Source organism: Oryctolagus cuniculus, chromosome 7 (genome assembly GCF_964237555.1).
Source record: "Oryctolagus cuniculus chromosome 7, mOryCun1.1, whole genome shotgun sequence".
Classification (NCBI taxonomy): Eukaryota; Metazoa; Chordata; class Mammalia; order Lagomorpha; family Leporidae; genus Oryctolagus; species Oryctolagus cuniculus.
The window spans coordinates 163,409,843-163,426,161 of NC_091438.1; the positions used below are offsets into that span (position 1 = coordinate 163,409,843).

General features: G+C 66.6%; 1 protein-coding gene across 4 annotated transcripts in view; it reads left to right on the forward strand.

Annotated features, from left to right (window-relative positions):
• The first annotated feature begins 629 nt into the window (after window positions 1-629).
• Window positions 630-16,319, forward strand: part of MMEL1 (membrane metalloendopeptidase like 1) — a 28,791-nt gene continuing 13,101 nt past the window's right edge. For 2 of the 4 annotated variants that reach the window (XM_070077091.1, XM_070077090.1), the window contains exons 1-5: window positions 631-1,039; window positions 3,490-3,647; window positions 14,939-15,016; window positions 15,357-15,413; window positions 16,118-16,279. In XM_070077091.1, coding sequence (XP_069933192.1) covers window positions 1,032-1,039; window positions 3,490-3,647; window positions 14,939-15,016; window positions 15,357-15,413; window positions 16,118-16,279 — 463 coding nt within the window. In that variant the 5' untranslated portion in view covers window positions 631-1,031. Of the gene's footprint in view, window positions 1,040-3,489; window positions 3,648-14,938; window positions 15,017-15,356; window positions 15,414-16,117; window positions 16,280-16,319 lie in introns of all 4 variants that reach the window. The other 2 variants (XM_070077089.1, XM_070077092.1) reach the window with 2 other exon arrangements.

A 16,319-nucleotide genomic window follows, 5' to 3' on the forward strand; every position in this document is an offset into this window, starting at 1 on the left:
GGTGCTGGGACGTTTCCAGTAGCACCCGGCAGCCAGGTGCCCCCCGGTCAGACCCCAACAGTGCATGCACTGGCTTTGGCCCGTCCCCGTCTGGGCCCAGGTGCCCTGACCCAGCCCCTTCCATGGGGCTCTGAACCCGAGTCAGGCCTGGAGCGGGAGGCCTGCTCCGCCCAGACCCCTGTGCCCCACAGTGGGCAGGTCTGGGGTCCCTGGAGGAAGGGGCCAAGCCCAGAGGTCCTCTTGGTGCCCAGCCGGGGCCCCTGCCCCTGAGGGTTAGGGTCTCAACCTCACAGGTCCCAGGGGCTGAGAGAAGCAGCCGTGCCCCACGCTGGGGCTCAGAGTGGGGTCCTCCCAGGCAGCCCTGCCCTGCCGCCATCATGACATGTGGGGACCACCCCCTACAGGTAGCTTCAGAGCCCGCACCCACCCAGGAGGGGGCCTCCAAAGCCCTCCCAGGCGGTGGGGAAAGAATCGCTGCCAACATCTCCCGGGTGGGCCCCTGTGGACTGAGGGTGTGAGCAACGCAAGCGAGAGGGGCCAGAGGCCATGCTCTGCCCCTCCCCCACTCCGTCCCCTGTGGAACTCCCGGACTGGACAGGAGTGACCAGCCCCTTGGAAGCCAACCTGCATCACAAAGGGTTCCAGAAGCCAGGAAGCCACCCGGCCCCACCTGACGCTGCCACCTGCTCCTCCTCCCTGGGAGCCAACCCTGGCCGGCTGGCGCGGTCCACGGCACCCCTGGCCGGCTGGCGCAGTCCGCGGCCGCCCTGCCACAGCCTCCCCAGAGCCGTGATCAGAGGCTGCGGTTTGCTTCGAGGAGCCTGTACCCCACTTGCCTGGGGGCGTCTTGAACCCCCCCAAGCACCCAGGTCGTCTGAGGGGGCCTGCGGGGCCTCTGGGTCGGGCGGCCCCTCTGCACAGCTGCACTGGGCACGCAGCCTCCTGGGCTCCCTCTCCAGCAGTGCAGCCCCGTGGCCTCACTGTGCCCTGGTCATCAAGTGCCTGGAAACAGCAGGAAGTGAACTCCCAGAATGCACCGGTGAGTTAGCTGAGCCACGCGGAGTTAGGAGCAGGGGTGAGGGTGTTAACTGAGCCCTGGTGGAGTTAGAGCAGGGGTGAGGTGAGGGTGATGGCTGGCCCAGGTGGAGTTAGGAGCAGGGGTGAGGGTGTTGGCTGCCCCAGGTGGAGTTAGGAGCAGGGTTGAGGGTGTTGGCTGGCCCAGGTGGAGGTAGAGCAGGGGTGAGGTGAGGGTGTTGGCTGACCCACACAGAGTTAGGAGCAGGGTTGAGGGTGTTGACTGACCCACACAGAGTTAGGAGCACGGGTGAGGGTGTTGACCAACCCACGCAGAGTTAGGAGCAGGGGTGAGGGTGTTAACTAAGCCCTGGTGGAGTTAAAGCAGGGGTGAGGGTGAGTTAGCTGAGCCCAAGTAGAGCTAAGAGCAAGAGTGAGGGTGTTGGCTGGCCCAGGTGGAGGTAGGAGCAGGGGTGAGGGTGTTGGCTGGCCCACACAGAGTTAGGAGCAGGGGTGAGGGTGTTGGCTGACCCACGCAGAGTAAGGAGCAGGGGTGAGGGTGTTGGCTGACCCACGCAGAGTAAGGAGCAGGGGTGAGGGTGATGGCTGGCCCAGGTGGAGTTAGGAGCCGGTGGACCTGCCCAGCGTTTCTATTTGTGCACGGCTCCCTCCCCGTTCATTTTCAGCAGATGTTGACGGATGCCTGGGCCGGGCGGGGGGGGGGGTTCCGGGGGGTGACCTCTGACGGAGCCCTCCTCCCCTGCTGGCTGGCGGTCCACGGGGATGCAGGAGTGGAGATGGAAATACATGACGGGGGCGGGACACACGGCCGGCAGGGGAGGGGCTGCGGCTTGCTGGGCTGACCCGGAGCCCAGGTCAGGGAAGGCCCCACCAGGAAGGGGCTCCAGACCAAGGGGCTCCGAGGAGGGGCCTGTGTGAGGATGGGGAAGGTGAGGCTGGAGGAGGCCCAGGGTGAAGTGGGTGGGGGCACAGAGGGTCCTGAGACCAGCCAGAGGGGCACAGGCACCACCCAGAGCAGGGGAGGGCCATCCTCTCTCTTCCAGGTCAGGGGGCCGACCCCCCCCAGGAGCGATGGGGGACAGAGCCCTTCGGAGGTGCTGGGGCAGCCCAGGGGAGCGGAGGGGCTGGAGCAGGTGTGAGAGGCAGAGAGGTCAGATCCCAGATGTACTCAGAGGCCAAGGCCCGGATGGGGCCAGGGAGTCGAGCAAGGGGTCAGGAGGGCTCCAAAGCTCAGCCTTGGCCGCCGGGCAGATGGAGTTGTCCGGGGAGATGACAGAGACCCTGGGGACTTCCGAGGGTGTGCGGAGCCCCTCTGCCCAGGTTCCCAGCAAGCCCCAGGGCGGGCGGAGCTGGGTGGGAGGCTCTGGCTCAGGGCCAGGTGGGGAGCAGGGAATGTGCCAGGCCCCGCTCAGCACGGAGCGCTCAGGGAAACGCAGGCATCCCCCCGACCGCCAGGCCGGGACCCCGCTGGCAAGTCCTTCCCACTCAAGGTGGCCGTGTGGTCGGCGACCCCCGTGAGCTGGGTCCAGAACCAGGCAGAGCCACGGGGGCATACGGTGAGACCATCCAACCTGGCCGGTGGCCCGTCAGCGGCCGGCACCACCGAGAGGGAGAGCAGGACTGGGCTTGTCTTCCTCTGGTCTCTCCCCAGTCCTCCGGCTGCTGGGTGCCGGCCAGGTGTGGGCCTGCTTCCCCAGGTGCTGGGCTGTGAGTGCGAGCAGCGGTCATCCAGGCACACACGCATGCACACGGCCCAACACAGGTGCACACTCACACACGCATGCACACGGCCCCCCACAGGTGCACACTCGCACACGCATGCACACAGGTGCACACTCGCACACGCATGCACACCGGTGCACACTTGCACACGCGTGCACACGGCGCCTGGTGCCTTCTGAGCCTGCTCTCCCGCCCCCCCAGCCCTCACTGCCACCTGTCGACCCTGCCCATAGCTGCAGTCTCTCCCTACCCTGTGGGTCCTTCAGCCCGTGGCTGGCTCACCCGTAGGGGTGAGGCAGGGGAGGAAGCCTCGAGGCTGCCCGGCCCTACCCACCCCGACTGGTCAGCGTGTGCATGGGGCACATCCACCCCTCACCAGCGCCCGGGCCGCAGGCCCAGGACCCCCGAGCAAGAGCAAGCCGGCAGCTCCCCCACTGCACAGCAGGGAGCCCGGAGTCCCTGTGCCCACCCAGCGGGGAGCGGAACACTGCTCGGCCACCCTCTGCCCGGAGGAGCATGGGGAAGCCCCACCACCACGCCACAGGACGCCCACACTCAGAGACCGCGTCCAGGGCCGACATGAGCGCCCTGACCCCAGGCGCCCAGGGCCGGGCTGTGGGCCTGGAGCCGGAGCCGGGGACAGAGCGTCCCAAAGCACAGGACGCCTGCTCCCAGCCAGGTCAGCCCCTCCAGCCCCGGCCGGCGGCTCGCTCACTGCGCTTTCCCGTGCAGAGCCTTGCTGATGGAGAAGTCGGAGAGCCCCGGGGGGACGGTGGAGAGAGCCGGCCGGCCCGCCCCCGGGCGCTGGGGCTTCCTGGAGTGGGGGCTGCTGCTGCTGCTGCTGCTGCTGGCTGGAGCCCTGGCCGCGCTGGGCGTCCTCTACGGCAGAGGTGAGTGACAGCCGGCCCTGCCGGCACCTGCGCCCGGGACGCCCAGCGTCTGCCTGGCCGCGCCACCAGCTGCGGCTGCGGAGAGGCACACGGACTGCAGGGCGCCGGCAGCCCTTCCAGAAAGCTCTGCCCCTCCTCGGGCCGGCGCCGCGGCTGCCGCGGGCTCTGCACCGCCCGCCTCTGCCTCTGCCTCTGCGGGGCTCCGGGGGTGCCGCAAACCAGCCTCCCCCGCCCCACGGCCGGCGCCCCCTCCCCGCCGCGGCGCGCCCCCAGGCAGGCGCGGCTGCAGTTCCGGGGCGGCCCGGCAGCAGGAGCCCGCGCTCCCGCACTGGGGACGGGCGGCTCACCTGGCCGCCCCCCGCGCCGCCCGCCGCCCGCCGCCTCCCGCGCCGCCCGCCGCCCGCCGCCCGCCGCCCGCCGCCCGCCGCCTCCCGCGCCGCCCCGCCGCCCGCCGCCCGCCGCCCGCCGCCCGCCCCAGGAAAGGGTCCGCGGGCTCCTCCCCGCCACCTGCTGCCCCTGCTGACCTCGCCGCGGTCGCGGGGCGGGCAGTGGAGGAGGAGACCTCGAGCGGCGCCCTCTCCGGCTCCCCCAGTCCCGCGCCCCCCTGTGCTGACATCGGTCCGGGGGAGCCGAGACCGCGCCCCTCTCGGGACAAGGGCACCTGGGCGCCAGGCAGACCTGGACACCCCCAAGCTGTGCCCCGCCCCTGCCCGGGCAGCCCTGCCCCCTCTGAGCCCTGTGCTCTCAGGCGGGGGTCGCACTCCTGCAGTGGGGGGGGCCCAGGACCCGGCGGAAGCTCCAGTGGCCCCCGGGCTCTGTCTAGAACGTTCCCCACTGCGGGGAGCTGGGGGGACCGTCCTCCGCCGGCACCCACGTGGTCTCTGGCCTGGGGCCTCCTGCAAGGGCACTGTGGGCAGGGGGCGCCCACTCGCCCTGGGGAGCCCAGACCTGCGGTCTGTCCAGAGCCCACTGGGCTGGTGAGGCCTGCGGGGAGCTGGGGGGTGCGGGGGGTGGGGGCCCTCATCTGTTCTGAGCCTGGCGGGGAGCAGGAGCCCACCCTGCAGGACAGACCTCCCCAGCCTCCACCTGCCGCCATCCCTTGGGCTGTGAGGGCCAGGTCTGCCCCCAGCCCTCCTGACCCCCTGCAGGGCCAGTGCTGCCCCCCCAGCGATGACCCCCAAGCCGACCTTGGCCTCAGGGTCCGTTTCTCAGTGTTTTCTCCTCCCGTCACGATTTTTTCCTCGGCTTGTGAATTATTTATTTCTTTTTCTCAAATTTCCAGACGCAGGGCCAGAGACCACCGCAGCCCCCGGGCAGCAGTGGGCCCCCCGGGGTGGTTTTAGTCACCCGATCCCGACCTGGTGGTGCTGTCGTCAGAGAGGCGGGCTTGTGGCGGAATTCACTGTGATCTGAGTGATTTTGGACGTCCGTGGGGCTTGCTTTAGGGCTAAGGCTTGGTCAGGTTCACAAGTACCCGGGTGCCCGTGTGCTGGGCGCGCTCCTTGGAGCCTGCCCGGCTGAGTCTGCCCACGAGATGCGACGGAAGCCCCCGCGAGGTCAGCCACGGCCCCCCCCGCAAGGTCAGACACAGCGCTCCCCCCCACATCGAGGTCAGCCACGGCCCCCCCGCGAGGTCAGCCACGACGCCCCCCAGCGAGGTCAGCCACGGCCCCCCCCCGCGAGGTCAGCCACAGAGCCCCCCCCCGCGAGGTCAGCCACGGCCCCCCCGCAAGGTCAGACACAGCGCTCCCCCCCACATCGAGGTCAGCCACGGCCCCCCCCCGTGAGGTCAGCCACGGCCCCCCCCGCAAGGTCAGACACAGCGCTCCCCCCCACATCGAGGTCTGCCACGGCGCCCCCCCAGCGAGGTCAGCCACAGAGCCCCCCCCCGCGAGGTCAGTCATGCCCCCCCCCACAGGGCTGCGCTTCGCTGATCCTTGAAGCTGTGGGTGCTGGGCCCACCCCCCTTGCTCTTGCCGCTGTCACGTGCGCGCCCCCTCTTGCGCCTGTTTGCGGCTGTGTCACATTGTGAATACAAACTCGTGCGTAAATTCTACAAGTGGTTTCTCCGCACGCATTTAATAAAATCCTGTGTCCAGGTGTCTCCCACGGCACACAGGGACGAGGGACCCCCGTGCCGTAAGCTCTGTTTTCAGCCCCGCCTCTGCCCTCATGCACGGCAGGCTCTGGGCCGGCCTCTCCGCGAGGCTCCTGTCCGGCCACGCCCTGGCGCTTACCCAGATGCACGGTTTCTGCCGTGTTGTGTTCCATCACCTCCTCTTCCTCTTCGCTCGCTCCATTTCCCTCATCCAGCCTGGACACTTTATACTCCCAACCTTCACATGGCTAGCTTAGATTCGTTTCTTGTATTTGTTATCTCTAAAGTTCATAGATATTGGGGCCTGCGCTGTGGCATAGCAGGTAAAGCCACTGCCTGCAGTGCCGGCATCCCATATGGGCGCTGGTTCGAGTCCCTGCTGCTCTACTTCCCATCCAGCTCTCTGCTGTGGCCTGGGACAGCAGAATAAGATGGCCCAGGTCCTTGGGACCCTGCCCCCATCTGGGAGACCTGGAGGAAACTCCTGGCTCCTGGCTTTGGATCGGCCCAGCTCCAGCCATTGTGGCCACTTGGGGAGTGAACCAGCAGATGGAAGACCTCTCTCTCTCTCTCTCTCTCTCTCTCTCTCTGTGTGTGTGTGTGTGTGTGTAACTCTGACTTTCAAATTAATAAGTGAATCTTTACCAAAAAATAAATAAAGTTCATAGATAAAGCTCTTTTTATAGAAAACAAAATGCCTTTGTAGAAGTCACGGTAGGGGGACTGCCCCCAGGAGCCCCTCCTCCGAGCACCCGCAGTCTGGCCACAGCCGGCCCGGGGCTCCTTGTGTAAGTCAAGTTTTATGGTCACAGCCAGGACAGCGAAGCCGAAGAGTTGAGATGGAGACCGTGGTCTCCCAAAGCCGGAGATGCCACTCTCTGGCCTGGGGGTCTCCGGGTGCCCAAGCCCCTCTGCGGAGTCGCTGCAGGGCCGGGGACCCCGCGGGTTTCCTGAGTTGTGAGAGGGAGGCGGGCGAAAGGGCTCCATCACGCTTCCCAGCCACCCCGCAGCCCCGCCGATGGAACACAGAGCGCCCGATTCCCATTCTGGTCCCTGACGGCCCCACCCGCCCACGGCTTTTGGGTGCACCCGGCCTCGTCCTTGGCAATGCAGTGGTGTCCGTGCACAGCCCAGCCAGGGGGAGGGCAGCACCTGCTCCCCGAGCCGTCCTCGGCTTCCTCGTCCGCAGCTCCCCATCGGAGGCCCGTCGGAGGCTCCGCTTTCCTGTCCAGTTGTTTTTATTTCACCTGTCCCCATCTCCGTATGGCCTGGCTCTCGGTCAGCTCCCTGCCGACGCGCCTGGGAGGCAGCGGATGAGGGCCAGGCGCTGGGAGACCAGGCGGAGCCCCCGGCCCAGCCCTGGCTGCTGTGGGCGTCTGCAGAGTGAACCAGCAGGTGGGAGAGCTCTCTCGTTTATCTATCAATCAATCAACCAATCATCTATCTGTCATCATCTGTCATCTATCCCCCATCTGTCATGTCTGTCCCTCATCTGGCTGGCTGTCTCTGTTTCTCCCCCTCTCTCTGTCACTCTACTTTTCAAAGGAATCCTTTTTTTTTTTTTTTTTTTTTTTTTTGACAGGCAGAGTTAGAGAGAGAGAGAGAGAGAGAGAGAGAGAAAGGTCCTCCATCCACTGGTTCACCCCCCAAATAGCCACTACGGCCAGCGCTGTGCTGATCCGAAGCCAGGAGCCAGGTGCTTCTCCTGGTCTCCCATGGGGTGCAGGGCCCAAGCACCTGGGCCATCCTCCACTGCACTCCCGGGCCACAGCAGAGAGCTGGCCTGGAAGAGGGGCAACCGGGACAGAATCTGGCGCCCCGACCGGGACTAGAACCCGGTGTGCCGGCACTGCAGGTGGAGGATTAGCTTAGTGAGCCGCAGTGCAGGCTCAAATGAATCCTTTAAAACAATTTTAGAGGACGGGTGTGAGTGGGCTTTGGGAAGCCGCAGCCAGCGCACAGGGTGTGACTTCCACTGGCAGTAGACTCGGCGCTAAGACAACACTTCTGGGCTTTCTGTATCCAATCTTCTGGTCTTTCCTCTAAGAGAACAGTGTTGCAACTGAGCAGCCTTTGGCTGCGGTCCCTCCCCCTCTCCTGCTGCAAGTCCAGGCACAGCAGGCGGCCGGTTTACTCCCTGCTGCTGACCGCTCCCACCAGCTTTTCAAAAATATTCATTCATGTATTTGTTTGAAAGGCGGAGACAGAGGTCACACCCCGGATGGCTGCGACGGCGGGGCTGAAGCCAGGAGCCCAGAGCCCCACCCAGGTCCCCGCGTGGACGAGGGAACCCCGACTCTCAGCTGCCCCCCCGGGGGCCGCAGCGGGAGCTGGGTCAGAGCAGAGCGGCCAGGACTGGCGCTGGCTCCGCAGTGAGGGAGGTGGGCTTCCCCGGGCGGCTTAGCCCGGCACCGTGCCCACTGCAAATTCCCGCTCTGCGTGCAAACATTAGGTGATTATTAACGGTGGCGACGGCTTGAAAATGCGCAAGTACCAGGTCTGTCATCTTTCTAGAATATTCCATGAACCCCGCGTGGGGGGTTTCATCCACTGTTTATTTTTTGAAGATTTATTTATTTATTCGAAAGTCAGAGTTGCACAGAGAGGAGAGACAGGGTGGGGGGTGTCTTCCATCCGCTGGTTCTCTCCTCAGATGGCCATAACAGCTGGAGCTGGGCTGATCCGAAGCCAGGAGCCAGGAGCTTCCTCCAGGTCTCCCACGCGGGTGCAGGGGCCCAGGGACTTGGGCCGTCCTCCACTGCTTTCCCAGGCCACAGGGGACCTGAGAGCCACCGCTGCCAGCCGCAGGAGGTGGAGAGACCTTGTGAGTTCAGAACCCCCGTGTAGGGGCCCAGCCGGCCCCAGGCCGGCCTCAAGGATCCACTTCCGGCGGCAGCTGGTTCCTCCTCCCCTGGGTGTCACGCACGTCCCCCTGGGCCTGCAAAGCTGAGATCACCGCCTCGTCCGTCCTCACTCGGATTTCTGGTTTCCTCCTGCCCTGGGTCGCGGTGACCATCCGGCTTGTTCTTGTGGGGAAGGAAGGCGCGTTCTTCGGCAGCTTCTGGGTCCCGAGCAGTCCCCACGAGCGGGTTTGGCTTCTGCCTTCTCCGCCTCTGGCACAGGGGCCGCCGTCCCCGGGCGCCGCACCTGGGCAGCGCTGCGGGTGAATCACGGGTTTCATGGGAACGGGTGTCAGCCCCCGGGAGCTCGTTAGCACGTCAGAGACCCAGCGCCGGCCGCGCCAGCCTCTGTCTGAGCGAGGTCCCCAGAGACGCATGGGGACTGGGCGGCGGTAACGACACCACCTGACACCACCGGCCACAGGCTTCGAAAACCGAACTTCCCCTCCATTCTGGAGGGCGGGAACAGGGATGGAGAAGGCGGTGGGTTGGGTTCCTGGCCAGGGCTCTCCCTGGCCAGAGACGGCCCCCCTCTCAGTCCGTCCTCACATGGTGGACAGAGTGAGGGCACTGGCCGACTACTTCTCCCCCTCCTCCCTCACCCCCACCTCCTCTTCCTCCTCCTCTTCCTCCTCCCCCCTCCTTCCTCACCCCCACCTCCTCCTCCTCCCCCCCTCCCCTCCCCTCCTCCCTCATCCCCCCTTCCTCCTCTTCCTCTTTCCCCTCTCCTCCCCTCTCCTCCCCCTCCCCTTCTTTCTCCCCCTCCTCCTCCTCCCCCCTCTTCCTCCCCCTCCCCCCCCATCCTGGTTGCTGCTGGACCAGGGTAGACACGAGATTCAGTCCACGGCAGCCACGGCCCGGCCAGACCTCAGCACGGGCCCATCACAAGCACGGTGGTGGTCAGACAGGCTAGAGGTGCCTCAAGGAATCTATCGGCGCCAGCCTCGTGGTGCAGGGCGGACACCAGCTGCAGCGACGCCGGCACCCACATGGGCACGGGCTCCAGTCCCGGCTGCTCCTCTTCCCGTCCAGCTCCCTGCCAAGGGCCTGGGAGAGCAGCGGAAGACGGCCCAAGAGCTTTGGCCCCTGCACCACGTGGGAGACCCGGATGGAGCGCCAGGCTGCTGGCTTTGCCTGGACCATTCCTGGCTGTTGAAGCCATTCAGGGAGTGAACCAGCAGACTGACAAGTTCTCCCCCCACCACCTGTCACTCTGCCATTTATTTCTAAATCTTTAGAAATAAGGAAACAGCGCCCATCAGCACGGCCAGGGTTTGTGCGTGTGCACTCGGGGGGGCCGAGGGCTTGGTGGCTCCCCCGCTGCCGTCCGAGCTCTGGTGCCCGGGAGACGTCTCCCTGCTGCCCTGAGCGCGTTCCCCTGGGTGGCTCCCTCTTTGCCTTTGGGACGCTGAGACAGCTTTCGGCTCTTTCTGCTTTGGGCTCGTTGGGATTCCAGGATCTGAGCGTTGCCAGCATCTGTTTGTGTTGGGAAACGTGGCCACGGTCTTTGTGCAGACTGCGTGGTCCACGGCGCCTCCGTCCTGAGCTCGTGTGCTCTGTCTCCCACTCAGCCCTAGAGGCCCCACCGCCTCTCTGCGCGTGCCTGCCTCGGACTCCGTCTCCCGGGGTTTTCTGGGACGGCCCTCCACGTCACCAAGCCCCACTCAGCGCCATCGTGACGCCGCGTAGCCCACACACTGTTATCTCTGCAGTTCACAACAGGCTGCTTTTCAAATGGATTCTTTTTAAAGATTGGTTTATTTATTTGAAAGACAGAGTCACAGAGAGGCAGAGGGAGGGGGAGAGAGAGAGAAAGAGAGAGAGGGAGGGGGAGAGAGAATCTTCCACCCGCTGGTTCACTCCCCAAATGGCTGCAACAGCTGGGGCTGCGCCGATCTGAAGCCAGGAGCCAGGAGCTTCCTCCAGGTCTCCCACGCGGGTGCAGGGCCCAGGGACTTGGGCCGTCCTCCACTGCTGTCCCAGACCATGGCAAAGAGCTGGATGGAAGTGGAACAGCCGGGTCTCAAACCGACTGCAGTGCAGGCCCCCCCCCCCCCCAGATACTGATTCTTAAAAAAAACGGCCCCAGCGCCGAGCATCTCAGAGCGCCGCTCCCTAAGACCGGGCTCCCGCGGCGTGGCCGCTGGGCCAGCTGACCGCGGTCAGGCTGAGTGGGGAGCCCCTGGCCCACGAGAACCTCCCCCTCCCACGAGGACCAGCGAGCGAGTCTGACGCCCGGGCCCTCCAGAGAACGACGGCGACAGTCGGGGTCTGCCAGGCGGATCGGAGCAGGACCACCGCCGTCACGCCCCGTCCTGGGGCCGGGGACGGGGAAGGGCCCCGAGCCCAGTCTGGGAGAGCCAGAGTGGTGGGCAGTGTGCGGGGCTCGGGTGAGGGCCGCGGGGCGGGGAGCCCCTGCCGCTCACCACATCGGGGGCCGGAGGGCTGCTGCTTCTCCCTGGGGAATCCGCGCTGCTGGGGGGGGGGGGCTCCCACTGGAGAAGGAGTGTTTGCCACCTGAGGATGCGACTGCCTGCGACTGGTTGGAGCTGGTTTGTCAGCATGATGTCTCTGGGGCCCTCAGCCTTGGGGTAGAGTCCGCCCAACAGCGTCCTCTGTAGCACGGCCCTCTGTGTGTGGAGGGAGGGAGGGAGAGAGGGCAGTGGGAAGGGGGAGGGGAGGGGGAGGGGAGGAGGGGAGAGGGAGAGAGAGAGAGAGGGAGGAGAGGGAGAGAGAGTGAGATACAGGGAGGGGGAGGGAGAAGGGGAGAGGGGGAGGGAGGGGGAGGGAGAGGGAGAGGAGGAGGTGGAGATGGAGAGGGAGAGAGAGAGAGAGGGAGGAGAGGGAGAGGGAGCCGGGAAGGGGGAGGGGGAGGGAGAGGCCCACGTCAGGCCTTACACGACTTCAGGTTTGTTTGTCCTAAAGAAACCAAACCTTCAGAAAGACGCTGAGTGCCTTGCACGGAGTCTCAGGGTGGCCGCGTGCGGAGGTGACCCGGGGGGGTGCCGGGAGCAGGGAGGGGGCGCAGGGAGCAGGGAGGGGGAGCAGGGAGCAGGGAGGGGGCACTGGGAGCAGGGAGGGGGCGCCAGGAGCAGGGAGGGGGCACCAGGAGCAGGGAGGGGGCGCAGGGAGCAGGGAGGGGGCGCCGGGAGTAGGGAGGGGGCGCCAGGAGCAGGGAGGGGGCACCAGGAGCAGGGAGGGGGCGCCAGGAGCAGGGAGGGGGTTCCGGGAGCAGGGAGGGGGCGCCGGGAGCAGAGAGGCCGGGGCGGCCTAGCAGATAGAGCCGCCATCTGTGGTGCTGGCATCCCATATGGGCACCGGTTCGAGTCCCGGCTGCTCCACTTCTGAGCCAGCTCCCTGCTATGGCCTGAGAAAGCAGTGGAAGACGGCCCAGGTCCTTGGGTCCCTGCACTGGCTCCTGGCTCCTGCCTGCCCCAGACATGGCTGTTGCAGCCATTTGGGGAGTGAACCAGCAGATGGAAGACCTCTCCCTCTCTCTCCCTCCCTCTCTGTCTCTCTCTCTCTCTCTCACTGTGGCTTTCAAATAAATAAATAAATCTTTAAAAAAAAAAAATCAACAAGAAAAGGGAGCAGAGGGTGGCACTCCCAAGCTGCTGTGGGGCGAGGGACACGCGTGGGGAGTGCCCGGGGGGACACGCGCCCCTCGGCCAGCAGCCACCGCGGCGGGGACGCTCTTTAGAAGCTTCACTCACTGAGGCAGACGTGGCAGAGAGAGGCCGCGCACTCAGCCCCAGTCTCCCCAGCGGTTAACATTTCACGTCGGTCTGAGGTGTCGTCACAGGGACAAGCAACGTGGACGAGCACTGCTCGCTAAGCCCCACACTCACAGGGGCTTCTCGGTGTCCCCCGTGTCCCGCCCTGTCCCAGGGCTCTGCCCAGGAGACACCGTGAGTCTCTGCAGGCTCCCGGTGGCCATGCTGGATCTCAGATCCTTGGCCACGGCAGATCCTCAGATGGCTTGGTGGATCCCCAGATCTGTGGTCATGGTGGATCCCCAGATCCGTGGTCATGGTGGATCCTCAGATCCATGGTCATGGTGGATCCCCAGATCTGTGGTCGTGGTGGATCCCTAGATCTGTGGTCATGGTGGATCCCCAGATCCGTGGTCATGGTGGATCCCCAGATGGCTTGGTGGATCCCCAGATCCGTGGTCATGGTGGATTCCCCAGATCCGTGGCTTGGTGGATCCCCAGATCCATGGCTTGGTGGATCCCCAGATCCGTGGTCATGGTGGATTCCCCAGATCCATGGCGTGGTGGATCCCCAGATCCGTGGTCATGGTGGATCCCCAGATGGCTTGGTGGATCCCCAGATCCGTGGTCATGGTGGATTCCCCAGATCCGTGGCTTGGTGGATCCCCAGATCCATGGCCATGATGGATCCTCATACTTTGACGTTTCCGGGGAGCCCTGGCCAGATGCTGCCTGGTGCCCCCCAGCTGGGCTTTGCTGCTTTCCCCGCGATGAGACCGAGTGAGCTAGACGTGCCGTGGCTGGAGACCCGGGGTCGCCCGTCAGCCTGCTCCTCCCCCACCTCCGCAGGCTGCACCCTGTGCCCAGGAGCTGTGACGGTCACTGCGTTCTGTGTGAGAGATTCGCCCGTGGCCCCTCACGTAGCTGGGTGGTGACAGCGTGGGTGCACGCGTGATTGTCTCATCCTCTGGGCTATGGCCCCTTCTTGTGTTGCTGCCTGAGCTTCCCCAGCGCTGGCGAGGAGAGCTGCGTCACCTGTCACTCCATCCCTGAGTCAGCGCTGGGGGCTGCACTTTCCTACAGGGTGGGCGGGGCTCACTGTGTGCCCACCCCTGCTGTCCCAGCACTGCTGGCTCCTTGCATTAGGGGCGGGCGGAGCTCAGCACCGCCGGGGCCGGGCCACCTGCCCGTCTCTTCCTTGTGACTGTTTGGGTTTTCCTCTTGGCCACTGCCTCTCCATGGGGGAGGGGGCTCTCCTGCCCCCTGCCCCCACCCACCATGCTGTCGGCAAACAGCGGCAGGGTGCAGGTGCCGTCTGTGAGACTCCCGCCCCTTGTGCCAGCCCACAACAGCCTGGCCCGGCCGGGCGGCCAGGGCCAGGGCAGCCGCCGGGGTCCTCAGCCCAGTGCTGCCCGGAGATGGGGGTGCCCTCCTCCATTGCAACGTCCTGCAGGAAGCACCCCTCCTGTCACCCTTGGGCCGGAGTCAGGCGTCCCCTGGTGCCCCCGGCTGAGGGCGTGGCCCTCCGCAGTCCCAGGTCTGGTCTCTCGTCTCACGGCCCTCACGGCGCAGCCATGACCTCCGGGCCCGCGGCCCCTTCCTGCTGCTGCTGGCCTGAGAGCTGTGCTGGCCCCCGTGTGCCTCCGCGCGTGCGGCTCCAGCACCCCTCCTGTCGCCCCCAGACGAGCACAGTGCCCGTCCCGGGCTGGCTCACCGCAGCCGCCAGCGTAGGGTTCACGGTGCTTTCCCATCGCCAGGCCCCGAGGAGCAGCGCGGTGCCCCGGCTTCCAGCACTTTCCACGCAGCCTCATCCGCCCTGCCTGAGCCCCCGTCCCCGCCTTCCCGCCAGGGCTCTGGGTGCCTCCCTAGCGGGAGATTCAGCCAGAGCCAGGAGTGAGGGTGCAGGCCTGGCTCCGCCCCTCCCTGTCCTTGCCCCTTCCCCACCCCTTCCCCCACCAGTGCCGCCAGGCAGCCCCTCCCCACATGGGGGGGTGGAGGGAGCGCAGCTTTGTGCCCTAGGCAGTGTGGTGGGGGCTGGGGAGGGAGCGACCCTGGGAGGGGCTCCTGTGTGGTCAAGGGCAGGAGGCCCTAGGGCCTGTCAGAGTGGGGACCCTCAGGGGGGCGGAGCCAGCAAGGCAGGGGACCCAGCCTGTCATGCTCAGACCAGTGGAGACAGCCTGGGGGCCCAGTTCCCCGGTGCCAGCCTGGCCTGGGCCTGGTTCCCCGGTGCCAGCCTGGCCTGGGCCTGGTTCCCCGGTGCCGGCCTGGCCTGGGCCTGGTTCCCCGGTGCCGGCCTGGCCTGGGCGCCCACAGGTGTGCTGGGCTGAGCCCGTGTCTCTCCCCTGGGCTGGGCTGGGCTGGGCTGGGCTGGGCTGAGCCCCATGTCTCTCCCCTGGGCTGGGCTGGGCTGGGCTGGGCTGGGCTGAGCCCCACGTCTCTCTCCTGGCCTGGGCTGGGCTGGGCTGGGCTGGGTTGAGCCCCATGTCTCTCCCCTGGGCTGGGCTGGGCTGGGCTGAGCCCCATGTCTCTCCCCTGGCCTGGGCTGGGCTGGGCTGGGCTGAGCCCCGTGTCTCTCCCCAGGCCAGCAGCTGCCCTCCTTTTCTAGTGGCCGGTGCTTCTCAGAGGAAGAGAGGACCATGGTAAAACGAGAAGCCCGAGGTAGCTGCGCCCGCCCCACCCCCACCCCGTGCGTGCGCAGGGGGGGCCTGGGCAGAGCAGGGACGCCAGCCCTGAGCACCCGAGTGCCTGCAGGAGGCAGGGTGCCTGGCTGGGGGCCGGGGCAGCTGCGGGGGCAGTGAAGGGGGGCGTGGAGGGGTCCCCGGGTGAATGCGGGCTCAGGCAGGATGAAGGCCCAGGCCTGGCCACCTGGGGAGGCCCCACAGCCCTGCAGATCTGCCCACGGGGCTGCGGGTGGGAGGCCTGGCTCCACCCACCCCTGCCTAAGGCCCACGCCCCAAGAACCCTGGCGCTCACACAGCTGCTTGCCCCTTGCCCACAGCCATCACAGGACCCGAGGAGTCGGAAGTGTGCACCAGCCCTGGCTGCGTGATGGCGGGTAAGCCTCCCCAGCCCTGCCCGGGCCCTGCCCAAGGTGGGGGCCGAGGGACTCCCGTGTGCACGCAGGAGGGAAGGGTCCCCACGCCTGTCATGGAGCCATGAGCAGGCCCAGGAGACCCTCTGAATACGGCTTTGCTGCCCACGTGGGGTCCGGCCGCGCTGGCTGCAAGACCCCCAGACACTAAGAACACTTAGCCCACGACAGAGCAGGGGTCCTGGGGTGTAGGCCCAGCCCAGCCATCCCAGCTGGGAACTGGGGGCCTCCTGTTCCCTGCATGCTCAGGGTTCCCGGGGTACAGGCGTCCCCTCCAACAGAAGACAAACCCCGAGGGTGGGCAAGAAGCCCCTTGCCCAGGGACAGCCACCCATCCCCAGGAAGGAGCGGAGCCTCTGGGCCGTGTGGAGCCAGGAGGCAGGCCCAGTGCACAGCTGGGGGCTACCACTGAGCACCTGCTATGGGCTGGGCCCCCCCCACGGCCCCCAGTGGACGGCAAAGACCCCAGGCCCAGACAGGCCACGGGGGTCCAAGGCTGCATGGCCTGAGTGGCAGCCCGAGCCGACGAATCCAGGCTGGGTGATGCCAGTGATGTCCCGGCCGCCATCCTGGTGGCAGCCCCTGCCCCGGGCACACACAGGAGCTGGGCAGCCGGCCATCCGCAACGGGGCCCCTCCTCTTCCTCCTCCGCCCCTGGGCACGAGCAGCCGCCAGAATCCTGCAGAACATGGACCCGACCCGGGAGCCGTGCGACGACTTCTACCAGTATGCCTGCGGGGGCTGGCTGCGCCGCCACGTGATCCCCGAGACCAACTCCCGCTACAGCGTCTTCGACATCCTGCGGGACGAGCTGGAGGTCGTCCTCAAAGGTGCAGGAGCCGCTGCCCGCCTGGGTCCCTCAGGGCCGGG